This window comes from Stylophora pistillata, chromosome 12 (genome assembly GCF_964205215.1).
Source record: "Stylophora pistillata chromosome 12, jaStyPist1.2, whole genome shotgun sequence".
In the NCBI taxonomy this organism is placed as follows: domain Eukaryota; kingdom Metazoa; phylum Cnidaria; class Anthozoa; order Scleractinia; family Pocilloporidae; genus Stylophora; species Stylophora pistillata.
The window spans coordinates 10483136-10510000 of record NC_142530.1 but is presented as its reverse complement, the minus strand read 5'-3'; the positions used below and the strand labels follow the sequence as shown (position 1 = coordinate 10510000).

At 37.9% G+C, this 26865-nt stretch overlaps 6 protein-coding genes across 10 annotated transcripts in view; 3 read left to right on the top strand and 3 right to left on the bottom strand.

Annotated features, from left to right (window-relative positions):
* The window catches only part of LOC148718767 (uncharacterized), a 3811-nt gene extending 3749 nt beyond the window's left edge, over positions 1-62 (top strand). The window contains exon 3 of the mRNA XM_088740553.1: positions 1-62. This exon is cut by the window's left edge and continues 2375 nt beyond it. The gene's annotated coding sequence lies outside the window, so the exon portion shown is untranslated.
* The window catches only part of LOC111333221 (meiosis-specific protein MEI4), an 86786-nt gene extending 81380 nt beyond the window's left edge, over positions 1-5406 (bottom strand). For 2 of the 4 annotated variants that reach the window (XM_022938759.2, XM_022938761.2), the window contains exons 1-2: positions 5271-5399; positions 520-613 (exon numbers count right to left, since the gene is read on the bottom strand). In XM_022938759.2, the coding sequence (XP_022794494.1) occupies positions 520-582 (63 nt within the window). In that variant the 5' untranslated portion in view covers positions 583-613; positions 5271-5399. Of the gene's footprint in view, positions 1-519; positions 614-3545; positions 3731-5270 lie in introns of those variants that run through there. The other 2 variants (XM_022938760.2, XM_088740550.1) reach the window with 2 other exon arrangements.
* LOC111333222 (deoxyguanosine kinase-like) lies at positions 4400-11677 on the top strand. Of its 2 annotated transcripts, XM_088740552.1 has the most exons (10): positions 4400-4451; positions 5414-5476; positions 5755-6080; positions 7149-7235; positions 8367-8488; positions 8595-8671; positions 9322-9379; positions 9837-9907; positions 10084-10165; positions 10694-11677. In XM_088740552.1, the coding sequence occupies exons 3-10, from the start codon at positions 5807-5809 to the stop codon at positions 10805-10807; spliced, it is 885 nt and encodes a 294-aa protein (XP_088596678.1). In that variant the 5' UTR covers positions 4400-4451; positions 5414-5476; positions 5755-5806; the 3' UTR covers positions 10808-11677. The 2 variants fall into 2 exon arrangements, with proteins under 2 accessions (XP_088596678.1, XP_088596677.1); XM_088740551.1 differs by lacking the exons at positions 4400-4451; positions 5414-5476 and having other exon boundaries at positions 5501-6080.
* A 5303-nt stretch (positions 11678-16980) lies between these two features.
* Positions 16981-17754, bottom strand: LOC148718766 (histone H1-delta-like). The gene has a single exon (XM_088741873.1). The coding sequence runs from the start codon at positions 17706-17708 to the stop codon at positions 17151-17153; it is 558 nt and encodes a 185-aa protein (XP_088597999.1). The 5' UTR covers positions 17709-17754; the 3' UTR covers positions 16981-17150.
* Positions 17755-19208: 1454 nt separating this feature from the next.
* Positions 19209-19726, bottom strand: LOC111333214 (histone H3). The gene has a single exon (XM_088742116.1). The coding sequence runs from the start codon at positions 19691-19693 to the stop codon at positions 19283-19285; it is 411 nt and encodes a 136-aa protein (XP_088598242.1). The 5' UTR covers positions 19694-19726; the 3' UTR covers positions 19209-19282.
* Positions 19727-20153: 427 nt separating this feature from the next.
* On the top strand, positions 20154-20851 carry LOC148718765 (histone H4). The gene has a single exon (XM_088741563.1). The coding sequence runs from the start codon at positions 20193-20195 to the stop codon at positions 20502-20504; it is 312 nt and encodes a 103-aa protein (XP_088597689.1). The 5' UTR covers positions 20154-20192; the 3' UTR covers positions 20505-20851.
* The last annotated feature ends 6014 nt before the right edge of the window (positions 20852-26865 follow it).

The window sequence follows — 26865 nt, the reverse complement described above, 5'->3', positions numbered from 1 at the left end:
AAATTTGGTTCAGATTTGTTACTCTCCCACGAATAAACTTATTTTTCTTTTTCTCTTGGTAATTACTGTATATTCAATACACTCTTAAACATTGCAGTTGTTGATAGCATAACACCCGGCACAATGGAAAGAAAAACGGATACTGTCCTCACCAAAAAACGAAAAGTCTCTGGAAATTGTTGACTGTGACACATTGCCTCGTGCCTAGCTGGAAATTCTAGATCAGACACTGACTTTCCTGTCTGGCTCTGTTAACCCCTTTGGTTATTCAAGGTAGACAGCGCTCTTGTTACACTTTTTCTGAATACAAATTAAGTTTTTATTGCAATTTTTTTGGTAAACACAGTCATAAGAAGTTTAATGGCTACACATGTAATTTAATGCACTGTAACAATTCCTATCGAGGATTTATTCATTTAAACTACACCAGACCCATAATGTTTCTATCCTATTGCTGGAAAGGGGAGTCTCTAGAGAAATTTTTTAAGTACATGGTTACACAGATTAACAATTACTTACCAAAGCAATTTTAACATATTGATATAAAAAGACATCCTCCATGCAACCATTCACGACACTCATCACAGAAATGTTTCCTGTCTTTAGACACAAGCTGAAATTATAAATTCAAAGTTTCCACAATTTTAGTTATTGATAAGTAGCACAATTTATCTATCAACTTCTGTTCAAAATCTCTTAAAATGAATGAGAACATAGAAGGGACAAAAGTAACAATATTCACTTATCCAAACAAAAGCTAGAGCCTGTAATAGCTTTCCAATTACCCATGTTTGATGTGTTGGAAAAAAATCCAGGAACGCTAGGTTTGGTAAATATAATAAAATATAGTAAAGCAGATAATACTATTAATATCATCCACCAATAAAGTTCACATGTTCATATCTTTTTCTCCCAATATGAAAATGAGACTCCACAAAAAGTAAAAGAAATCCTTAACAAAACTAAAACAGAACTCTGCTAACTTGCACGGTATTCTTGAAACCCCTGCTAACTCAAAGATCTGATTTTCCTTGGATTTGACCCCATTTTCCCATCCATTTACTACCTACTAACTTGAACTGGGTTAACTCAGACTCCCAATTAACTCAACCTAGTTTTTTTTTTCACAGGCTCAAACAAAGCATCAGAACATAGTCAATCAGCACATCCCAATCTGTACTCATGATGGCTATGAACATGACAACACTTATGAAAACATAACACATTTAGTTATGTTTCCCAAACTACACATCCTTTCAAAAAAAAAGCTCTTGTAAAAGAAACTGAATGTACAATGACGACCACTGATTCTGCAGGAATGGTAAAAACATGATTCCTTATTAATTGTGAAAAAGATGACTGCAATTCAACACCAATCCCAATAACTCAAACCATTTTTTCCTTTCCCTTGGAAGTTCGAGTTATTGGGGTTCTACACAACAGTAGTTATATAAAACACAGAAAAACTGTGTGCTTTTTCCCCTCTATTTCACAAGAAAGTTACAAGATTGAGTAAGCCTTAACTTATGCACTCAACCCAATCTTTGTAATGCAAATGTTTTATAGCATGATAAATCAACAAACATTAAAGTGCCCATAATTTCAAAAAATGTTTTTCGCTCATCTAATTCTACATTTCACCAAATGAACTTCTGCAAAAAAAATTTTCAATTTGGATAAAACGCAATTTTTTTATAAGTTTTTAAAGACATTCAAATTTGCCGCCATTTTGGTCCACCATTCACACCAGTCTTTCTCGGTTTAAAGTGAGTCGTGATGTAGGTTCAGGAACACGTGATTTTAGGCTGTTACTTATCTGACTTGAAAATAAGTGGAAATTTGCTTCAGAGTGGTCACAATATCGTAAGCTCACAATATCGTAAACGACCTGCACTCAACCGGTGTATTTATATGCACTTTAAGGTCAAGTGAGGTTCCTGAACCTACGTCACAAACATCAGTCACGTGGTCATTTTGAGCACGTTATTCTTGTGATCAGCGGCAGGGATTGACCACAAGAAAATAGAATTTTGAACTTTGTGAAAATTCGTAAATAAATCACGTTTTATCAAAGTCGAAAAAATTTTTCACCGAAGTTCATTTGGTGAAATGTAGAATTAGATAAGCGAAAAACGTTTGTTGACATTATGGGCACTTTAAATACTATTTTCCAGCCTTCTCGTGATGATTTTATTCAGCAAGCTAAAATAATTGCAGAGTAGGCTAGGGTAGAACAGAGGTTACAAGTCTCTAGGAAGGAACTTATTGTTATGTACAACTCTTGCTTTGGTCCATATATATTGCCCACAGGCATGCAAAGTGAATATCAATGAGATTGGTTGAACCATTCCAAGAAAAACACCTTTGAGGATGATCAATAGCATTTAGCTTTAAAGGATCTTAACTGTTTGATTCAACTGTACGATAACTTTTCTTGAAATTTTCCTACCTCGTTGGTTATCAAAATACATACAGATATGCCCAAATTCATGCATAAAAGGGACATTTACGAAAAATTCCCTCCTTTCCCCCACCTCTTGACAATTTGCTTTATAGCTGGGTGTAGCACTTTGTATGTGTCCCAGTGCTATGAACATACATACATACATAAATACATATACTTTATTTAATCTTGAATTTGGAGTAGCTAAAGAATAAGCTAGTATCTTCGAGTTACAAGTATAATTCTAAATACTACTAAAATGTAAAATGTAAAATGTAAAATTGTAACATTCTAAAATTTAACTATGAGAAAGAGTCATACTGTAGAATCTTGCGCTTGAAATCAGAAAAGTCAGATGTTCTAAAAGAGTCCGGAAGAGAGTTCCATAGTTTTGAAGCCATATATGAAAAGGAGTGAAGACCATAAGTAGTAGTTTTTGTAGACGGTAGAGACAAAATATAATTTCCGCGTAGATTATAGGATACAGACCGGAAACTAAACATATTCTTTAGATAGCCTGGATAGCAGTTAAAAAACAAGCTCTTGTACAATATAATTAAGAAAGTCTGAAGGCGTCTTTTATACAGAGATTTGGAGTTAACTTTGCTAAGTAGAGAGTCATAGGGAGAATTATAATCCTGCAAGATAACTCTAAGAATTCACTTGTTTAAAGCATCTATCTTCTCAGTACTACGCGCACCACAAAAGTGCCATACAGACGAACAATAGTTAAAATGTGGCATAATAAAAGCCTTATACAATCTTAGTAGAGTATCTTTAGAGATAAGTTTACGAAATCTTAGCATTACATTGAACTGGCCATTTATCTTCTTACAAATAGTTGATATATAATTATCAAAACGCAACCTATTGTCAATATTTATTCCAAATATATCCAAAGAATCTATTAATGGAAAAGAGAAGGAGTGGCCCGTTTTTCCCAAGACTATAGCCTGGTGTTTTGTCTCATTTACAATCATTCCATTGCTGCGATACCACTTATTTGCAACTCACACTTCACGACAAATACAGTTCTCTAGAGCTACTGGGTCGACATCAGAACAGTATAACTGATGATCGTCCGCACATGCATGAAATTTACCTTGCGTAACCGAGTAAAACAAGTCGTTGATGAATATATTAAAACACTCCCTTGCGGAACTCCTCTTTTAACATCTTTCCAACTGGAAAAGGTGTCCCCAATCTCAACTCTCTGCTGTCTCCCCGAAAAATAATCCTTGAAGAGTGCTAAACTTCTCTCTCCCACACCATCAGCTTTGAGTTTTGCTAAAAGTAGATAGTGTTGAATAACATCGAAAGCCTTAGAAAGATCCACTGAGACTACCGCAACTAATTCCCCTTTATCGAACCAGGGAAGGGAAACTGAAGAAAGGGAAAGCTAAAGTTCAGATTTGATTGTTAATTACACAAAGAGTTGCACTACTACAAAACTGTTGTGAGCCAAAAAAGTTTTGTTTAACTTTGAAATCAAGTTCAAGTAAACAGCAGCAGCTTGCAATTTAATGGAATTACAATTAGGATTAAAGACCTCCATTTTGTCACCCTTGTGTTGCAAACTTTGTTTAAATCAAATTTTTCTTATTCCATTTAATTCTCACTTTGCCATTGTTTCAACAAATAATAAAATGAGAACTATCAAAAGTCCTGCTCAAACAGATAGTTTCAACTTTCCTTCACTGTCATTGAATGTCATGTTTGCATTTAAACAGTTTATGATCCTTGATGATATTTGACAAAAGCACGTGATAAGATCTCGTGATTGTAAACAGATATGGCAAGCACAGAGGTTAGCAATTTCTAACCATTTTTTCACTGCATTACCGGAGTAGGGTAGGACTAGAACAGAACATATGCGAACCACGTGAATAGTCCACCCAATAAATCCCACGTGTCATTTGAAATTTTGGTCGAGACATTGCGAGTTGAAGATACTGAAGCCAAATTAACCAGGGCTTGGTTGTTCACAGCTGGGTTATGATAACCCAAGGTTAGTGTGAAATTTCATGTCATATCTGACAGCTTAAAAAGAAAAATTCACTTTAAATCTTTTTGTCTACAAGTTGATGATTGGATGTTCTAAAAATAAAAGAGAAAATTTGGAAAGACTTCCGTATATGGGCCCAGTTATTCGAAGGCCGATTAGCACTAACCCAGAGTTAAATTTGAATCCAGGTTTCATCATTTCTCTGTTCAAAAGCCTTTTTGGGAAAATTTATGGCAAGACTTCCGTATAACCCCATACCAATCAAAAACAAAGCCGTAGTCCCAAAGGAAATCTGCTGTTTTGCCTCCGCTTTGCTTTGAATGCATAATGCATAATGAAGTATGGGGTTATACGGAAATCTTGCCATAAATTTTCCCAAAAAGGCTTTTGAACAGAGAAATGATGAAACCTGGATTCAAATTTAACTCTGGGTTAGTGCTAATCGGCCTTCGAATAACTGGGCCCAACAGGGGATGAGTAAGAATGAACTACGTGACATTCTATCATGACCGTTTGAACTAAGACTGAATGCATAATTAATGTCGGGGTTATATGGAACTCATACTCACTCATATGTTTCATATGTTTGTTGTTGTTCGTTATATGGAACTCTTGCTTAAAAATGTAATGAAACTAACAGACACAAAAAAATAAACTTTTAATCGGAAAAGGTTGTGCAAGTTACTAATAGGACTAACAAACAAATGTAGCGCTTCGCTCTCGGCACGCTCATGCTTATTACAGCCCTTTAATGGGCATCCCTCCCTTAAGCATAATCAAAGATAAATTGAAGCAAATGGTTGTTATATTAGTGAAACCTACCGTGATAATTATTGACTATTTTAGCGACGTTTCTCTGCAAACTTCTCCCACAATGGCTTCACCGTCAGCTGTCTCCAGCTAGCTCACCTAACTGACGTGTGCAGGCGCACTTCTCAAATTCTGCGCGCTTTTTCACCTCGCAGAGTCTCTTGGGAGGGAATTGTTGGCGGGAATTATTTTCGAACGAGAAGAGCGCCAGTAAAAAGGTGAGTATAAAATCTTACATTTTTTATCCAGTCTCTTTCGGTAAAACACTGCAGCACCGAATTCAAATGCTACTAAAGGAAGGAAACTGGTTGTGGAGTTAATGGATGATTGTGAATCAAACGAAATTCAAATTATATCGCATAAGTGCATGGAATCTATACGGGCGCGCTTTTCAAAATCAAGCCAGCGATGGTTTAAATCGACGATTTTAGTTTGAAGAGTTGACTGTGATGTTTCAATCTCCCATGGTGTTATGGCGTTATTTTCGTTTACACAGCAGTTATCAGCACGGCAAGTTTTCCCCGTCAAATTCAGCTTTAACCGCTGCAATGATTGGACTGAGGTCAAAGGAAAGTAACACAGCGACATGTAAACCACAACTTGTTATTGTGGAAGGAAACATCGGGGTTGGCAAATCAACTCTTTCGTGTCAATTAGCCAGGAAGCTTAACTATCGCGTCTTTTTGGAACCCTCCGCGAAGAATCCTTACCTGGCAAAGTTCTACAAGGATCCAAAGAAATACGCTTTGAAACTACAGTTATGGATCTTCAAACAACGATTCAGGACTTACATTGCGGCAACCAAACATGTCCTTCAAACCGGTTGGTAGCTTCTGTGCAGTCGTAGGCATAAAATGTGCTATCGAAACAATTTTACCAGATATTTTTTTAAAAAACTGCTATTTATCGACAAATTAAAGAGATTGAGTAGTAATCGACCCATATTTTGTATGAAGAAAACATTCTGATCTTTTTACAAAACTCTAGAATGTCTTGGGGCTAACACCTGCCTCTGGAAAGCCTAGAGATACTTCCCTTAACTGTAGGATGTGACGAACTTCCCCTTCAAATATTGTTACTGTTTCCTAGAGAGACAAAAAATAAGAGTTCCTTACTCAAGTAAAGTAAATGAATAAAGGCTGAAAGTTTCGAAAGAAACTGTTTGGGGCTGCGTCGGTGGGAATAACGAAATAATTTGGATATATCAACATAGTTGAAATGGTAAATTGCCACCGTAATGATTACAAAAGCTGACGTTTCGAGCGTTAGCTCCGACGAAGGGCTAACGCTCGAAACGTCAGCTTTTGTAATCATTACGGTGGCCAATTTACCATTTCAACTTTGTTGATATATCCAAATTATTAAGTAAAGTAAAGTCTGTTTACGAGCCTAGTGGCCCATTAGGCCGGTGCTTAACTATGGTTTCTGTAGCATGAAGCAACTAGGAGTATTTCTACTCCCCCCTGGATTGGATGCTAGTCCATTACAGGGTTACCCCCAGCATTAAATTGCCAGTACCCATTTATACACCTGGGTGAAGAGAGGCACTGTGAGAGTAAAGTGTCTTGCCTAAGAACACAATATAATGTCCTGGCCGGGGCTCAAACCCGGACCACTTGATCCGGAGTCGAGCGCACTAACCATGAGGCCACCGTGCCTCCACGTTCCTTACTTACCAGCATATAAAAGCTTTTGTAGTTGTAAGAATTTACTCAAAACTCATTGTAGTGGAATATGCCTGGTGAAGTATTTTAACTTTTATTTTCATTTCCCAGCCAGCACAAGTATTTGTTTGTCATTTAATCAGTCTCAAAGCCCCATATATGCCACCAAATTTGATCCACTATCATGTGAGTATGGTAATTCTTACAATGTCAATATCTTTTACAGGCCAAGGCGTGCTGTTGGATAGATCAGTTTTCAGTGACACAGTATTTGCTGAAGTGAATTTTCAACAGGGGACAATATCTTCAGAAGGTATGTAGTCTCAGGCCTCACTCCTCTTGTGGAGTACCATATTTCCTTGAACAAGAGCCCAGCTCTGATAAGGGCCCTCCCTCAAAGAAGCACCCACCCCCTCGCCCACAATATCGACCAAGCACTTCTCTTGAATAAGCACCCTACTTCCTCTGTCATGGTACATGGTCGAGATAAGGAAAACCTTTTTCTATTGCTATTTTATTTTTACCTTTTAAAGCTTCAATGTCCATGGAATCAGCACAGGTTGATAGCTTCTTAATGAGCATTCCCTTCAGTGAAGTGCTCTCCTTCAAATAAGTGCCACTATCCCCCTACGCTTCCCAAGATTTTGAATAAGCACCCAGATGAGAAAATATGATGGCATTAGTTGTGAATATTTCTTTAATAAAGGTAACAATCAAATAATTGTAACTGAATTGTGGATCTCTAGAGACAGTATGCATAGGTGGCAGCACCAATTGGTATTCTTTTTCACTCATTTGAACCAACCAAACTAGCCTCAGCTTTGATTTAAGGTTGTACTGTTCCTTTGACATACTGCCAGGGCCAGTTGGGCTAATCTACATGAGTAAATACTAAAGAATACTAATCAAGTCTGCCTTTTTTCGCCTACTGTCTATAGTATGTGTATAACAAAGCTGATTGGTTGTAAATGTTCTGATAAAATGCAGTGAAACTGTTACTAAATTCTATTTCAAGTGACTAAGTACAAAAAGATGAATGAGATTTAAAACTGATTTTGAGTTGTGATCTTGTAATGACTGACAATCCTTCTGTTCAAGATCAAGATTAATTAAACTGGCATAAAAAGGGAATAATTGAAAGGTTTATTACAACCTTATTTACAATTGAAATGCAGCTGTATAGACAGAACGTGGTTATAATAAGAAGATAACTTGATGCTGTCATGCTTGGATTTTCATGAAACCATGTAGATTATAAGTCAGAATGATAAATAACTGACGTAAGTTTTAGAGGTGCTCTTTGAAGAAAGTGAAGAATTGTTAATTCAGTGTGTCAAATTTGGTCCTGAATTTAAATGGCATACAATTTAAAGTTGTTTTACCGATCATTGTATTACTAAAGGTTGACAATTTTTTGACATAATTACATTTCATTTTGTGTTAGGTTATGAATATTACAAGGACTTGAAGAAAAAAGCTTTACAGTCAGTTCCAATTCCTCACACCACCCTGTACCTTGATGTTTCTCCTGAGACTTGCACTCAACGCATCCATGGACGAGGAAGGGTATTTAACAATGCATTTTTACACGTGTATCACAAAGTTGTCTCTTATGTTTATTTACCCAGCTCCGACCAATTGGGGCTCATTTTGGTGTTTTTTTACTTGACAGGATTATGAAAGTGAGATTCCCCTAGAATATCTCAAAGGACTTGATGCATCATATAAAAAGTTCTTAGAGGAAATGAGGTTAGATCAAATCTGTTGTTTGTGTTTTTTTCTTTCTTTCTTTAAAGTTGAAGGTACATGAACAAGTAACCTTACCTATAATTATTAATTGAAACCTAAGGAAGGGCATACAAATTTGCATGTCAAGTTTTCTAATAGTTTGGCATGGTCAAATAAACTCAAACAGATCTATTGGCTATTAATAAAATGAACTCATTTTTTCTCTAATTACAATGATTATTTACCGACTCTCTCTATTTGATTTTTTTCCTTTTCCTTCAGGTTCCAGTTCTTAAATAACTACTTTGTTTCTCAGTCAAATACTGTTTCAAATGGCCTCTCCAGCAAAAAAAAAAAATGTCAAAATTGTTAGGCAAAGTATTTTTCACATTTGTCAGTCTTCTATGTCTTCTGAGCAACTATTCAGTAGATTGTTACAAAATTCTTGCATTACTCCTGAAGATTAGAATAGATTAAATCCCTTTGTTAATACAGTAGTTACCACAGTCAAAACACTTTTATGGCTCTGAAAGTATTGAAAGCATTTAGAAGAAAATGATAAGGAGTTCCTTTTCCATGTGAAGTACACCAGTCCCTCCAATATTTGCCCTTAACCATGCAAATATGCAATTACACAAACATTCTGGCTGGCTGTATTTCTATGTTTGCAGAAAGGTGGGATCCAGAGTATTGGAATATAACTGGACAGATTTTGGATATAACTTTGAAGTGAGTACATTCTTCATACGGAACATTTTAGGGAAACTTTTATCTACAGATGTCTTTTTAGTTTCGTTTAGATTGTAAATAGTTTTCTATTTAGTGATGTATTTTTGTAAACCTTACACCTTTGTTTGCAGGTATATGTTGTTGTGTAATCAATAAATAAAGTCTACAGACATAGTTGATGCAACGCATAAATTGTATGTTTTGTTAATGGGCTATTGCCTTACTTTGTGAGAAAATAACTAAAGAAAAGACTGACACATTTCTTAATCAAAAGAATGGGATGCTTAAATTGTACTAGATTCTACCAATGCAATACATTGTAACTTCCACATTGCTTCTAAATCAACAAGTTTTTTTTTTGTTAACACTACAGTGGGATATAAATTCTATAACAAGTGAAACTTTTGATGCATTTTTTTGTGATTTGCATAACTATTTTATTCATGTGTTCTATTAGGTTGCAGAAGACATTAAAAATGGTGTTGTTTCCAGCTGGGATGAGGACAATTTACATGCCTTTAACAAACTGTAAGTTTTGCTACTCTTTTGTGGAGGAAATGAAGATACATGTACGTTTAAATTTGATTAAAGGTTCTTGAAAAGGTATTAAAGATAGTTATTGAAATTTTTTGGAGAAGTAGCCCATCATTGTTCATCACTTCTCAGAGTTATAGTTTTCTCAAGTTTCACAATTTTTGTTTTAGAGTATCAGATGAATCACTTCTCAAGGAAGCCTTAACACTAGATCGTTTTGTTCAAGAAGCTGATATCAGTGAGGATGAGGAGGTTTGCAAAACATCTTTCTATCATTAGGTTGTCACAACAGTTTACACTCCATAACTATCTCAAAACAATCACAATGGATTGGCAGATCTCAAAATGTTCATAAGAAAGATACTGAATTTTGAGCTCCATTATGAAACAAGAAAAGATGTTAGCCTGCAGAGCAGGCATAATTTGGTGACCTAGTGCTCAGTGTTTTTTAAGTAAAAATCATGGCCATCATTTTTTATTTTAATGGAAGCAGAAGGCTGGGAAGGAAAAGAAATTTGTACCAAGGGGGTGGGCAACAGGAAAAAATAAAGGCTATAACTCCAAATCAAACCTAACATGGCAGCACTGCAGGCTAGAAAGATGTTTGTGTCTATCACAAGTGTGATTTATTTTTTTCTTAATAAGTTGTGTTTCATGGTATTCAATTAACTTCTTTGCCATTTATGCACCTTTATTCTTTCTTTACACAAGCCCTTTACCATCATTTTTTTTCATGTGAAAGAGTAATAGTTGGTCTTTAAGTCAGCCTTTTTTCCCTAGGGTGATACTTCAACAAAAGAACCACGATCCCAACCTACGTGTAAATTCAAACAAAGCACTGGGACATCAAATGCAAGTTCATCACAAAAGTTGGAGTCCTGTGTGGAAAGTTAATTGCTGTTAACATGGCTGATTTGTTTAAAATTGGGAATTTTTACAATTTTAGTAAAAATCTATATATTTATTGTGATCTGCAAGACTGCTAACTTTCTTAAATCTTAACAATGCAATCACTGTTGTTACCTTTTTACACCACAAACCAGATTAAAAACATCAAATTTTTTGTGAAATATATTTCCATGATCATAAATCGCAAAAGTGAATCAACAGCATATTGTTGTTCAAGATCATTTCAAATTATTTAAGGACCCAGGGATGACAATAATTTAGTTCTCAATATTGAAATTAAATGGTTTTAAAATGTTTTTTAATCTATTGGATTGACTGATATGAACATTACACAAAATTATGTATTCTTTCTAATTATCATTTGAAAGAGTTTTATGGATTATTTTTGTGTATTTCAAGTTTGTAAAGTTAATTTCATTTTTTGTTTTGGTTTGTTTGTTGGTTTGTACTTTCCAAAAATTCTAAGTGTTTTCAGTGGATCCATGAAAGGTCACTGTTTTGTCATTTAGTGAGGACATCTAAGCAAGATTACAATAATTCCTGGAATTGTATGTGTATATTAAAGGCCATCAAGTCTTCCTCCCCCATCCTCCTTCACTTTTGCAAAGACAAATAACACCATAGTAAACCATGAATCTTTATAGGGATTGAGTACTAAATTATTGATGCTATACTTAATATGACACTCCAAGAACTGTTTTAATTTAATACAACCCCAAGGCACTTTTCCATGAATGTACGAAGACTTTCATCTTTCTGGAAGAGGTGAATTGTCTATGAATAATACACTTGTATACTTGGAATGCACTTGCTGTCATTTGTAAAATAAAGCTGGTATTTATATCTACCTTCAAACTTGGTTTTCTTAGTTTTATTAGCTGAACATATTTCCTCTTGTTAAGTAACTAGTACAGCTGGAAGGTTTTGATGTGGTCAGGGATGAGTTGAGTGGTGAAGCAGGGAGCAACTATCTTTCTTAAGCATTTGCATCCTGCTCATCTCTTCAGAGTGCATAAAACCACCAGCTTTGCAAGCTACATGTTTAAAAAAATTGATACATAATCACTTTATTGTGATGGACAATGTCAACTATTTAAAATATCTTCCATAGCAAATATTTTGCCTCCAAGCAGCATAATTGATGTTTAGCAGAGTAGTTGACCCTTCAACTCCCTGGATCTGATTGTTAGTTCTTTTCTCTAACTGCAACAAACTTCTTGATAAGTTTGAGTATTCTCACTATCTGATTGCTGGATAATGTAAGGGTGGTATAGGGAAAAGTTGCATGATAATCACCACTAGAATTTTAAAGGTTAAAAAGAGTAACAACCCTGTCTCATTAATTTAAAGCTACCTGGTCACCTTGATCGGGAAAAACATGAATAAACTGGTTTGTGATTTAAATCTGTTTCAGACACCAGCTAGAGGCATGTACAATTCAACCACAACTATTTATTTCACCTTTTCCTTCACCAGTTGATTGGATTGAACCCGCCCCCATTTTGTGTCTTGGACGCGGGCCTTTGTCTTCCTATGATCATAAGACTGTCTGATGTGCGTTAAGTTTCTCAGTCTTACTGAGAAGGAATCACACTTAGGTCACAGGAAACACAACAATCCGATGAGTTCAACCGGCATCCATTCATTTCGTTCCCAGTCGTTTCCTATCCAAATTCAGTCGATTCGCACCCGTGCCAATATACATTAATTCGAAATACCTGACGCGAGCGCGTGAACATATGTCGAGTGTTGTGTACGACAAGTTAGAAGTGTGAAGCGATTGAGATACCAACAAAATTCCACTCATCGGTGACCTTAACGTAAACACTAAATCATTTCCCAGCGCGAGAGTAAGAGTGACATTTTTAAAACAGTCTGCTGTCTATGCTTGTGACTTTGTCCCCTCCATTAACTATGCTTTGTGCTGGTGTAAGTGTGATTTTTTTTTTTCTCCCTTTGTTATTAACGGTGATAAATTCGTTTACTCGTTTATTTTATTTTTACTATAAAATACTTAACATGGAAAACATAATTGAATAGTATGGGTTCGTAACGATTCAACTAACTAGGTACGCAAAGGACTGGGTATGAAACGACCGGTACCCGCCCATCTTGCCATTCAAATAGCGTTTAGTTGTGTTTTTTTAATGATGAGTTGTTTTGTAACTGCATTACAGACTACCTTTAATTTAGCCAAATGAGTGTCAAGAAGGCTTATAGCTAGTACTAAAAACACTTATCTGCTTTAAATAACCCACTTACACTAAATAGAGAAATATTGTTGTACGCACGCAACATACACGAGCATTGTGCATAGCTCACTTTTTAAAAAGTCGATGTCATACCGAAACCACTACTTTGTATGTTAAGTTTAGAGCAATTAATACGGCAATAACAATTAAGAATTTGTCAATGAACGCTACGACGGGCAATTGTCGATTTCAGCCTGTTTCTGAAAAACTAGGAACTGGAATAGCCTCGCCGGAAAAACGATGGAGGGTATCTTTTCAATACCGTCCAAAATGCTACAAAACCACACCTACAGGTTCGAAGAATACCGAAATAGCGCAATTTGATATTAAAATTACCGAAATACTGCAATTCTTGTTAAAGGAAAATATATTTTCTCCGTAATAATTCCTCTATTGTCCTCTTTTGACCAAGCTTGTTCGGTAAAGATGGCTAGATATTAGCCTCTTTTTTTGCTTTGTTTTTAAGGACCTCAAACTCGTATCGGTCCATAAAAATGCATTAAAATAACTCGGCCAATATCCAGCCACCTTGACTGAACCAGCTTGAGCAGTAATGCATATATCATTACACTCGTCTATGTTACACGCCTGTAGAGGTCGGTCTCGCATCCAGTGGCTAACACAAATATTAGAGAATAACCTTGACCTTCTAGCTTGTCCACGAGATTTTGCCCTCTTTAATAACCACAATTCCACCGAGTGGACACTTGTACGGATCTTTTCTCTTGAGTAAACATTAGAAGATAAACTTGACATTCTAACTTGTCCACTAGCCTTTACCCTCTTTTATAAACCACATTTCAACTGATCGGTTCCTTTTACGGATTAGCATTTCAAACAGTGGGTGTAACCACTTGCGGCTTGGTGACATTTGCACGTGAAATTCGTTCGCAGTATTTACGTTAATTATATGAACAATTGGCAGTTTCAGTATCGAAGGCGGACCATCTCTTCTCGGTATCTGCAATATAAAGAGAGGAAGATGGAAAACTTATAAGTGTATCATGAAGCATGTCGCACACACACGGCAAAGATGCTCCTCTTACATTTTGCAACAGAAAACCAAGGGATTGTGACGAAATTATCAAATGACCTCAAAGAAGGCTTGCTAAGTGGACATAACCATTTCCAGCACAAGCTCAATAACTGGCTTCAGATGCAAAGATTGGCCATAATGCTTGCATTTGTCGAAGAAAAGTTAGTCGTGCCACAAGTTCGTTTCATAGTTGATGAGAGACAAACATTTATTCGTCAAGGGATGCGGTTCGTTCCAGAGTTACAAGGTAGAGAATTGCTGGGTTCTTTGCGCCGTTAACTTTTCTAACATGTCTTTGTAATAAAAAATTAAAGCCCTCAATAAACCGCGCCAACTATAGAGAAAAATAGCACAGATAGTGCGGATACGTGTCAAACGACCGCTCTATTGACGGCACGTTTGATTTTTGCAATCCTTGTGCGCGCGCTGAACTGCATTATTCAGCAAAAGCGCGCGCGAAAACTGTGTTCAGCCACGTTAATATGAATCTAGACATCGATAAAAGAGAGGTTCAGGCTGGGTACAAGCATGCTACATATTGGACTTTTCCTGGATTGAGCAATTTGTTATGCAAATCTTGAAGACGTGGATGGAAGCCAATGGTTATGAACCACACCAGTGCCTTTTTAACTGCGACATTCCGAACACGTGTTATTAGCAATCAATCAAGCGAGCAAGTAAGTTAATTTCTAGCTTCTGAAGTAAGTTCTAGTTTCCCTCTCGCTCACACCATAGGAAATTTTGATTGTTTCTACACATTTCATTAGTGTTTGTAATTTATTCCTGATTAATGGGCCGTTGTTTAGTGTACCTTTCAAATACCCTTGAACTAATAATCTAATGTTTTAGGGACGTAGGATATATACATTTAACTTGCCTAGTCCCCGAAAAACAAGCGACTCAAGAAAAATTGGCAGAAAAACATTGCGACCTTAGGCGATTTAAGGCGGCTTAGGCGAATTCGAGGCGTCTTGAGGCGACTTCATGCGATTTTAGGCAGCTTAAAGTCCCAGAATAGCCCTTCTGCTCAAGGAAGAATGTCTGCATAAGTAACCATCTAACTGAATCGTGGTTTATGAAAGAGAGTAGAAGCCAGTGGACAAGCTAAACTGGATCGAGCTTATTCTCGAATTTTAATCAAGGAAATAAGAATTTCTCAATTTATAGTGCGCTTTTTACATACAATGATCAAAAGCGCATTACACTTTTGATTAAATTAAAAATTAATTTCAACAATATGATATGTCAAACTGAGAATGGAACTGAATATAAAATTGCTCACTGATAAAAAGTTTTAAAAAGATAAGTCTTAATATGCGCCTTAAAACGGTTCACGTTAGTAATCGCACGAAGTTCTTTTGGAAGAGAGTTCCAGAGCCTTGGCGCTGCTACCATAAAAGCTCGATCACCTAACGTCTTGGATCGAGTAGCTGGTATAGAAAGTAAAATACTATCTGAAGATCTAAGGTTATATAAGGACGATTTAAATGTTAGTAAATCACAGAGATATTTAGGAGCAAGGCCGTCAATTGCTTTGAACGTAATAAGCAGAATCTTAAATTCTATCCGGGCTTTAACGGGAAGCCAATGCAGACCGCGAAGAAGGGGTGAGACATGACAAAACCTAGATGCATTACAAACTAGCCTGGCTGAAGCATTCAAAACTCACTGCAATTTGTTAAGCTGGTAGTTGGGCAGCCCATTCAAAAGACTGTTACAATTATCAACACGAGATGTAATAAATAGACATAAGTTGATATATTTTCGTTTAATGGGCTTTCTTTGTCATTCATTATACTTTCCTATATTTGCTGCTCTATTCCTTTCTTTTCTTACTTCTCTATTTTTTAAAATCTGCCGAAAGTGTAATTTTGAATCTTGTAAATCGTAGACCGCGTCAACCGATGAAACGTATCGTCGTCACGAATCATCTGTTTAAAACCAAGCTTAAGTGAACAAAAGTTGATGTCAGTTTTTAATGTTGGCTTACGTTGTATCGCGCCCACAAACACTTCTCGGAAGTTCTACTCCAACTTTACATTCCCTGAAGACACTGGAACTGTGCAGTTATGTAATACAAAGACAAAATCCAATGACAGTTTACACATATCGGTGGCACTTCGAGTTATTAAGATCATTTTATGGAGCAGCTTTAGATTGAGCTTTTGATTAACCAATCAGAGTTTGTTGTGTGTTGTCCTGCCTACACTAGGTGCGTGGTAAAGAAAATTCGCACCACATACTGGAATAGTGACTGACCAGATCCAGAGCAAAAACCATTTGCGACTTGGTCCAACGCGATTTCCCCCGCCTGGACATTTTTAAGTTGTTGCATAGTTTCCCCCTAAAATAGTTGTACCTGTCTGCTTAATCTCGCAACTAGATCCCACCGTCGAACTGAAATTTTGGTTCCTCGCCGCCGCTTGGCTGTTAAAGGTCTGGGCACGAGGTAGTGGGCTTAGTTACCCGAAATAAAGTGCGCAATTTGTTTGGAATTACTCCTTTGCTACCGAAGAAATAAGTTCATTTGAACTATCGTGGCTCATTTGATCTCAAGTTTTGTGAAAATATAATTGCCAATAGAGTGTAACATTGAGGGTCTTTCAGTAACCTCTACAACCTAACATCAGTATTCATATTCTCAAACTCTTATCGATACTTTTCTTTTACTTCTGACAAGGAGAATTTAATTGACAATCAAAGCGTCTTTGGTTGGTGATAATTTCCAGATTTGTCGTCAATATTACTGCGGGTAGAAATTTAGATGCGGTCGCTCTTAGGACACAAAGATTGTTCAGTGGTTTTAGTGCACACCCAATATGCAACAAATGTAATTGTAACAGTACGTCCTCCATTTTCTCACACCTCTGTTTGATCGAGGAAAGAGCACCTAGACCTTTAATTAGTAAAAACAATCTAAAATATCATAAATTAACTGAATTACCGAAGTTTGTTTCAATACTCAGTTGGGCACAACTTTTCATTTAATTTGGTGGCTCCTAAAGGAGCCGTTTGATGAAATAAGGAGTTCCTTAGGTTTTTATTTCTTGGCGGTCTTCTTCGCCGCTGGTTTCTTGGCTGGTTTCTTCGCGGGCTTTTTAGCTGCAGGCTTCTTTGCTGCTGGTTTTTTGGCCGCAGGCTTCTTTGCTGCTGGCTTTTTAGCTGCGGGTTTCTTCGCTGCTGGCTTTTTAGCGGCGGGTTTCTTTGCAGCCTTCTTTGCCGCTGGTTTCTTTGCCTTTTTGACGGCAGGCTTCTTTGGTTTGGCAGCAGACTTCTTCTTTGCAGCTGGCTTTTTCTTCGGTTTCTTCTCCTTCTTCTCCTCCTTGGCTACCTTGAAGGAACCAGAAGCACCAACTCCCTTGGTGTGGAGAAGCTTTCCACTAGCGGCACCCCTTTTCAAAGCCATCTTCAAGTGTGAGCCGACCTCACCAACCTTATAGTTGGCTTTGATGTACTTCTCGATGGCTTGACGGGAAGAACCGTTTCGCTCTTTCAACGCTACAATAGCAGCTTTGATCATGTCTAAATAAGGTGGATGATCGGCTGGCTTTTTGGGCGCAGCCGGCTTCTTCTTGGGAGATGGCTTTACTTCGGACATGTTGTGTACTGTAGATTATTTGCGACTAAGACGAGAAATGAACGCTTTAGGCGCGCGACGAAATATTATGCATTGCGAACGGACCACTGAGGAAACAGAACTGTTCAAAAATGGCGTCGTCCAAACTGTGTTAGTTCGCCTGACATTTCGGTCGATAACGAGCTGATTCAATAACTTCAGATCTTTCCTAATCGTAAAGACCTTAGCTATGTTTTCTCACAAGATGTAGGTGTAAATTATACTTTGAATTATTTTAGTCAAGAATGACATTTTAGGGTCAAAAGTCCAGAAAGATTTGAGATCCCGAAGGAATCTTCGGGAAAACGAGGAAAGAAGTTCCGTTTGAGTCACTTTTTATTAGCATTTTTACGATGATAGGAAAAATGAAGTCCTTAACTTATCATGTATATGATAAAATTTGCCTTTAGATGCATATTCAGAAGCAGAACAGCCTCTAAACTCGAACGAGAAAAACAAAATTACAATGTCCGCCATTTCATACGTGACCTTAATAAGAGGTATGTTAAATGTCTCGAGCGAAGAAAATGACTTGGAGATGGGGCTAACATTAAAGCAACCGTTTGAAAATTAACGGATATTTAAAAAGATTCTGTGGATATTTTGGTAGATTTACCTTGCTTTGCTGACAAGTTGAGTAAGTTTTGCATGAACCGGTTGACCGGTTCCACGCTCTCCACTCCCGTCAGATTTGATGCCAAGAGCGGAGTTATTTGTTAGCGACTGATACATTCTTAAAATATGGCAAGTTTATTCACAAAGCAAAACTGCTAGGCAGTAGGAAATGAAGGATTTTGGCTAAACGCTGCAACAGGTTTCCTATATGTGCAGCTGTGAGATGTGAGATCGAGAAGGACGCGAAATAGCAGACTATTTGTAAATATCCAGTCCAATATTCAAATGAGTGGGTTCGGGATTCCGTCAGAACAAGCAGGCAAGAAATGAAAATTCAAGTTAGAATACATCATAAAGTTACGGTGCGATGGAAAGAGTCCTTAATTTTACATATAAATGAAAACAATTGAGCATACGGTAATCAAAGCTGCCTCTTCATTCGAACAAGAACAAAACTACAAGCCTTTTCATATGTGCCCTGATAAGAGGCTTGCAGAATGACTCGAATGAAGAAATTGTGGTTTAATTACAAATTTACATTTCATGTTATACGAGTCAAGTTTTCAAGTGGGGTAACGATCTAAAAGATGGCGAAATATATCAGTGAGCGAGGCAGATTTGCATAATTTTTGCGCCAAACTAACTTCAGACAAAGTGTAAATAAAGATAGGTTAAAATTTAGGTTGTTTTTGCTATTGAGGAAATAAAGCATGGCATTTTCCTAAGCACGAATCTAGGTCCGACATAATTTTTATTTCTGTACTGCAGCTAAGACGCGCATCAAGCAAGCGCGGTATGACAATTTCAATGGGTTCAATTTGTCTTTATAATTTAAGTTTAGGAATTAATTTTCTGGATAGCATTGGCTCATAGATTGGTCATTGCTTTTATTTATGTGGTGGCTCCTAAAAGAGCCGTTTGAGATTTGAAGTGAAGTCCACTTATGCTCGTTCTCCGCGAATTCGGCGGGCCAACTGAATGTCCTTGGGCATGATAGTGACACGCTTGGCGTGAATGGCACACAAGTTGGTGTCTTCAAAAAGACCAACGAGGTAAGCTTCGCTGGCTTCTTGAAGAGCCATCACGGCCGAGCTCTGGAAACGCAGGTCAGTCTTGAAATCTTGAGCGATTTCTCGTACAAGTCGCTGGAAGGGAAGCTTGCGGATCAAGAGCTCGGTGGATTTCTGGTAACGACGAATCTCACGAAGAGCGACTGTACCAGGCCTGTAACGATGAGGTTTCTTAACTCCACCGGTAGCTGGAGCGCTCTTACGAGCTGCCTTTGTGGCGAGCTGTTTACGTGGAGCTTTTCCACCGGTTGATTTTCGTGCAGTTTGTTTCGTACGTGCCATCTTGGTCAACGACTCAGAATAACTGATTATAGAAAATTATACCTAGTAATTGATTTATACCTGGCGGGCTTGTTTCTGATTGGATCAAAAGTAAGAGATTTGATTGGTTAGGTAAGAAAAATGTAATTTATTTCACGGGTGTATGATTTTATTTTGATCCGAACTAAATGGAAGGTCGTTTGGGCATAAGCTGAGAACTATACACCTTAAATTTTCCATGTAATATAACTAAAAAGCTGGACCCTTTCTTAGCGTGGTTCACAGCTTACTTTTGGATAGAACAGAATTGTTTTCTACTGGAAAACAAAAGCGCGCGAAACCTTATGTGATTTATGTTAATACATGTTAATGTTACCGTGAAAATTATCCGTGGACATTTTCACTCAACCAATGGCAACATGTATTTCCATACTGTTTCCTGAGAGGTCGTATCTTTCCGAGTAAAATTTAATAACGTTTGTTTCATTGCCGTAACCCTTACATACGAGTACTAATCAACATGTCTGGACGCGGTAAAGGAGGAAAAGGTCTAGGAAAAGGGGGCGCCAAGCGTCACCGAAAGATCCTTCGTGATAACATCCAAGGTATCACCAAACCAGCCATCCGTCGTCTTGCTCGCCGTGGCGGTGTCAAGCGAATCTCTGGCCTGATCTACGAGGAGACTCGTGGCGTTCTGAAAGTCTTTCTTGAGAACGTGATCCGTGATGCTGTGACATACACAGAGCACGCCAAGAGAAAGACTGTGACGGCCATGGATGTGGTGTACGCTCTGAAGAGACAAGGACGCACTCTGTACGGATTTGGCGGTTAAACAGACACCACTGTGGCACTAAACAAACGGCTCTTCTAGGAGCCACCAAATGAAACAAAAGTCATAGCCAACAAATGTGTTTCTTTTAAGCAGCCCAGTTAGATTGAATATACTTCGCTCATACGCAAAAGAAAATGATCGCATTATCCGCGCGCAGAAGAAGCGCAGATAAAGAACATCAATCAATCATATCCTTTATTTAAACACGATGAGGTTTAAAGCTGGGGGGTCGTGTGAATATGATTACAATAAGAATAGTAAACAACAACAAACATATGAAACATATGTATGAACTGCGGTTATGAAACGTATATGTGCACGATCCTTCGCAGTAAAGCACTATTTGAGCAATAGTGAAAATCAGACCTGAAAAAAATTTCAGGCCTGTACGGGACTCGAACCACTGACCTCTGCGATATACGCAGTGCACGTTTCATCTACGGGTTCATGTCGAATTAATTTGATGGCCTGCTCTCAGTTGGCTTGTTAGCTCAATTGGTAGAGCGCTGCACTAGTATCGCAGAGGTCAGTGGTTCGAGTCCCGTACAGGCCTGAAATTTTTTTCAGGTCTGATTTTCACTATTGCTCAAATAGTGCTTTACTGCGAAGGATCGTGCACATATACGTAAATAAGAATAGTGTACCTTAAAATCACTCTACAAAATATACAGTAAGAATAATAAAAATGATTTACACTATTTATCTTTAAGCAAATTGACTACAGCGTTTAAAACATAAAAATAGTTAAAAGCATTTAAAATCTTGGTAGTGACTGAACTGACTTTGCGCTAAAATCGAGATCCTTAAAACAAGAGTCCTTCTTCACTTTGCGATAAAAAACTGAAAACTGGTCTGTGAAATGTTTCGAGACAGCGTTCCAGAGTATAGCGCCTCTATAGCTAATGGAATTTTTAAGAAACTGCGAGTTAAAACGCGGGACAATTGCATTATTACTCCTTCGAAAATTGTATGTGGTGCATGGTTTGTTTGTTAAGTATGACAGAGCCGTAGGTGCTTCACCTGTAAACACGCTATGGCGCAGTTTAATTAAAAGTTTATAATAGAGGGTTAAAGTATTCCAGTTCGAAAGTTAGTAAACTTCCTCAGTGGGCATATCTCGGGGCAAGTTGTATATAATTCTGGCCGCCCTACGGTGAAGTACTTCTACTTTGGGCGCAAAGGAGCAATACGTGAAATCTGCCTAGCATTACAATATTTGTAACCCACCTTCGCTTTCTTTATTCGTTCTTCAACCTTGTTTTTACATTTGAATATTTCTAAAGCTTTTTTTTCCCGTCGCATTCACTAAGCCCGCTTAATTAGAACCCTGATAGAGTCGCCGTCCGCTCTCTTCCCTTTCCGAGTTTTGTTTCGTTGCTTTCACGAGTATCTCTTCAGTAAATGCGCAGATCAAAATCATACCAGCTCACTTCCTCGCAGCCGTTTTTAGTCTCGTCACGAGCGTTGCGTGACGAGACTAAAAACGGCTGTGAGGGAGACTAACTATAACAAGAAATCAACCATCAGCTCCCGCGAGATCCAGACCGCCATCAGGCTGCTCCTGCCCGGTGAACTGGCCAAACACGCCGTCAGTGAAGGAACCAAGGCTGTGACCAAGTACACCAGCAGCAAGTAAACTCTCTTTGTGGGTTTCTCGCCTAAAGTAAACGGCTCCTATAGGAGCCACCAAATGTTATGAAAGTCATTTATCGACGCCATATGGTCTTAAATGAAAATGTTCCCCTTAAAGTTCCCGTTAAATTTCATTTGTACTGACTATGATGTTCCCGTCAAGCCATAATTTTCTTTTAGAAAATAGTTTTCGCATTGTTACGAAATAGAATGTCTGTTTCCTTTTCCAAATGTCTCTTAAAATATCATACTCTGAAGAGCCAGGTTTTTTTATTGCCAGTAGTAACCAATCTCAATTATGCGGCTAACCGCGGGTTAATGTTCCCGAAGCTAGCTAGGGGTGATTGAACGAGCCGCGGGACACGGGCCGCCTAAGCTATCCTGAACTACAGAGGAGAACGTTCTTTTTTCCTCCCATTGGACAGACCATACATTTCTAACAAACACTCGAAAACTTACATACACAGAGTTTTTCGTGCGCTTAGATCGAGGATGACAAATTAAACTATTATTTATCGTCCCAAGACTTTAGCGGATTTGCCGCTAACTTTCAATTTCAAGTTTAAAAGCGCATGAAGAACCACCAGCCACACTGAGACCTTACGCTCCGCAGGCCACTCGACAAAGTTCAGGTGTCGATGTAAACAGACACAGATTTTTTTCAACCTAGAAGAAACGACTGACCGCTATACTTAGCTAAGAAACAACTGTGAAGGTGTAGTCTGATCGTCCGGGTGAGTGTAGTCCTGAGAAGGACTGTTGTCGGTGGCAGTGACTGACGTTTCGACAACCTGTGCGGAAGTCATCATCAGAGTCAAGTGAATGATTGAGTCTTACAGCCAATAACATCACGGCAAAACCAACCGATCATTTCACACGAACTGGAATAAGAACATTCTACTGACAACAATCATTCACTTGACTCTGATGATGACTTCCGCACAGGTTGTCGAAACGTCAGTCACTGCCACCGACAACAGTCCTTCTCAGGACTACACTCACCCGGACGATCAGACTACACCTTCACATGTTACCCCCGGGTTCAAACCATTTACTGCATTAAGAAAAAACTGTTCCTGTGACACGACACGAAAACTACATGAAGTTAGGCCACGGTTATGTTCTAATCAACACCCAAAACAACCTCCATCACCTACAGCCACTCAGGACTTGTCTAGCATTCCATGTTTGAAATTCCCCAAGCAAGAAGTCTTTTCATAACTTTTATACTGTTAATTACAGTTGTATGAGTGAGTACAAATTAAGGGCTTTAAAATAAGATGCTGTTGTGTAGTTCATGAAGTTGACCTTTTAAGAGCCTCGGATTTCTCTAAGAAGTATTTCGATTTCCTCATGTTTCACATGCTTATGATCGAATGGAAAACATTGATGGAATAAACATCAGAGGTGGAAATAAAACTAAATCACAACGTAGGGGTTTTAATAATAATAATAATAATAATGATGAAAATGTAGGAGTTTTAGTAATAATAATAATAATTCAAACAACAACAAACATATCAAACATATGTGTGAACTGCGGTTATGAGACGTATATGAGAACGATCCTTCCCAGTAAAGCACTATTTGAGCAATAGTGAAAATCAGACCTGAAAAAAATTTTCAGGCCTGTACGGGACTCGAACCACTGACCTCTGCGATACTAGTACAGCGCTCTACCAATTGAGCTAACAAGCCAACTGGGAGCAGGCCATCAAATTAATTCGATATAAACCCGTAGATGATAAATCAAACAACAACAAACATATGAAACATATGTGTGAACTGCGGTTATGAGACGTATATGAGAACGATCCTTCGCAGTAAAGCACTATTTGAGCAATAGTGAAAATCAGACCTGAAAAAAAAATTTCAGGCCTGTACGGGACTCGAACCACTGACCTCTGCGATACTAGTGCAGCGCTCTACCAATTGAGCTAACAAGCCAACTGGGAGCAGGCCATCAAATTAATTCGATATAAACCCGTAGATGATAAATCATCTACGGGTTTATATCGAATTTATATTTTTTTCGGTTTATATCGAGGGTTTATATCGATTTTCTACGGGTTTATATCGAGTTTATATTTTTTTCAGGTCTGATTTTCACTATTGCTCAAATAGTGCTTTACTGCGAAGGATCGTTCTCATATACGAATAATAATAATGATGATGATGATGATGGTGATGATGATGATTATTATTATTATTATTGTAATGATAAGGGTTTATTAACAGATTTACTGGGTGGCTCTTCCCTAAAAGTACATCATCTAAAGTACATCAATTACGATTAAAAATAAATCAAAATAAAGTTATTAACAAATTACGCAATATACAATTAAAAGTAGGAGTTAGATTAACAGAATCGAGATTACAGTAAAACTAACTAACCACTCTGTACTCTGTTATATAAAAAATTCCTTGAAAGTTTTAAAAAGGTTCAGTAATCTTAACAGTTTCTTATAGTTTCTGGTAGATTGTTAAAAAGCTTCAACGATTATCTTGGAAAGTGCCGTTTTCGGTCGGAACCACTAATCGAATTGACTTGCTTGAGCGTAGTTCCTTGCGGTATTCCCGTTTTATTATTTTAAGATAATCTGGCCAAGTCTCAGAGTTATGCAAAGCTTTAAAGCATGATTGCCGAAGGTTCGAATCTCTTCTCTCGTTGATTGGAAGAAATTCTTAACATGGTGACCGAGTACAAAACTTGCGGCAGCAAATTGAACTCGTTGCAAACGGTGAAGTAAGAATTGTGGTAAAGGGTAAAAAACCGACCGGTATAATCTAGTTTTGACAAAATCAAAGATTCTGCTAGTTGCTTTCTTAGCTTAGTTCATAGTTGGCAAGATATTTCAGTTCTCCTAGTATCAGTTGACAGAGTGGCGTACTGCGTCCAGATACAGTTTGCCTGATGTTATTGTTCCACTTTAGATGTTCATTGATGTGAACTCCAATGGGTTCACAAGATTTAATACGTTCTAGTTTATAACCATCTACTGCGTCATGTTAGGATCCTACTTGTCGAGATGATGTACTCGCAGGTCACCCAGGCTCACTGTTTGTGTCACGTACACATGATTAAATATAGAGAACATATGGGGCGAAGTTTAGGTCTGGAAATTTGCTTGAAAATGGAAATAAAAATCAATGAAACTAACCGTGTGGCGATTTGTTGTTGTCCTTAATATGGACACGAAGTTTCGGGAAAAATACTCTAATTCACCTTTCCTAGTATTTTTCCCGAAACTTCGTGTACATATTAAGGACAACAACAAATCGCCACATGGTACGTTTCATTGATTTTTATTTCCATTTTCAAGTAAATTTCCAGACCTAAACTGCGCCCAGATGTTCTCTTTATTTAAACATGTGTACGTGACACAAACAGTGAGCCTGGGCCTTACCTGTGATAGAACCGGACTCAAGATGGAGCCTGGCGAACCCCAAAATTCACGTCTTTAACCTCTAAGCACGTGTCATTGATCTGTGCGAATTGTTTACAATGCGCAACATAATTGAGTGTCCATATCAGGAAGTCTCTAGAGAAACCTAGTTTACTCATCTTGGTGATAACAATTCTGAAACAGATCGTATCGAAGGCTTTGGAGGGTAGTTACTAAAACATGGAACCACCCAAAACCACCCAAAACCATCCAAAACCATCCGAAACCACCCACAACCACTCAAAAACCACCCAAAACCACCCACAACCGCCCAAAAAACCATCCAAAACGAAAAAGGTCACGCAAAGGCCTGGGCAAGTAGGCTTGGCTGTTGAGTTGAGCCTGTTTCTAAGCACTTTCAGAAAGTGATCCCAAAAAAATTTTTTGCTCCACGTGTTTTTGTCCTTGGAGTGATGTAGAATGGCGACCACATTTTTGAACGTTAAATCCGTGAGCCCCAAAAGTAAACATTCTCATTCTGAAATTAAACATTGCACATTTTTAGCGTCACGCAGGATTTTAGTCATATCCTGCACGTAATGTTTTTAGGGTGTTTTTTCGCTGTTCACACCCTTATTGGAACGTGATTTGTACTACAATGATTAGGTATGAAACAAGTTCCTTCACTATCTTGTTCAAACTCCCTGACGAAGTCTGTGCCATCAGACGAAACCGGTCGGAGAAAATAAAGAAGTTGGCAAGATCTGTTGCTGTGTGCTGCTCACTAGAGTATGTTTAAAAAAAATAAAAAATTAAAAAGAAAACAATGGAGCTTTTTTTTTGCTGTTGGTGGGGTTGAAATGGCTAGTTATGGATGAGAGGCTGTAATTTTTTACTTGATATTAGCTACTTCACATGCTCTCCCTCTAGAGCTAATTAAATAGACAAGACATAAATTTTACCATACAGCCTGATCTGTGGTTTGGCCAAAGGCCTTTTAACCAGTGCGGCAGTCCTCTTTTGGTGGCAGTGATGTTATTTCAAGTAGATCCTCTAGAGCTAGTTTTTTTCTTTAAATAACGAGCTCTCCCTTCATTAGAAACAAAAATACCGTAACAGCTCGCCCTTCCTCCCCCTCCAATAAGTCCCCTTCCCGCCTATTGGAGCATTTACCGTAGTTGAAAGTGACACAAACCTTATCCACTTAAAGCTCTCTTCGTTAACCAATCATACTGAACATTTTTTATATCCCTGGTACGATCAGATAATTGGACGTTAAGAGGAACTTTAACAACTGAGAATACAAGAAACATCGGCGTGTAGTAAACGCAAACTCAAATTTT

What these genes read in the sequence shown, in the direction of transcription:
- LOC111333222 (XM_088740551.1), top strand. Translation starts at nt 5,708, where the DNA reads ATGTTTCAATCTCCCATGGTGTTATGGCGTTATTTTCGTTTACACAGC. An exon ending in CAAACATGTCCTTCAAACCG is followed by an intron (nt 6,081 to 7,148) that starts GTTGGTAGCTTC and finishes TATCTTTTACAG; the next exon opens with GCCAAGGCGTGCTGTTGGAT. An exon ending in TTACATGCCTTTAACAAACT is followed by an intron (nt 9,908 to 10,083) that starts GTAAGTTTTGCT and finishes TTTTTGTTTTAG; the next exon opens with AGTATCAGATGAATCACTTC.
- LOC148718766 (XM_088741873.1), bottom strand. Translation starts at nt 17,708, where the DNA reads ATGTCCGAAGTAAAGCCATCTCCCAAGAAGAAGCCGGCTGCGCCCAAA.
- LOC111333214 (XM_088742116.1), bottom strand. Translation starts at nt 19,693, where the DNA reads ATGGCACGTACGAAACAAACTGCACGAAAATCAACCGGTGGAAAAGCT.
- LOC148718765 (XM_088741563.1), top strand. Translation starts at nt 20,193, where the DNA reads ATGTCTGGACGCGGTAAAGGAGGAAAAGGTCTAGGAAAAGGGGGCGCC.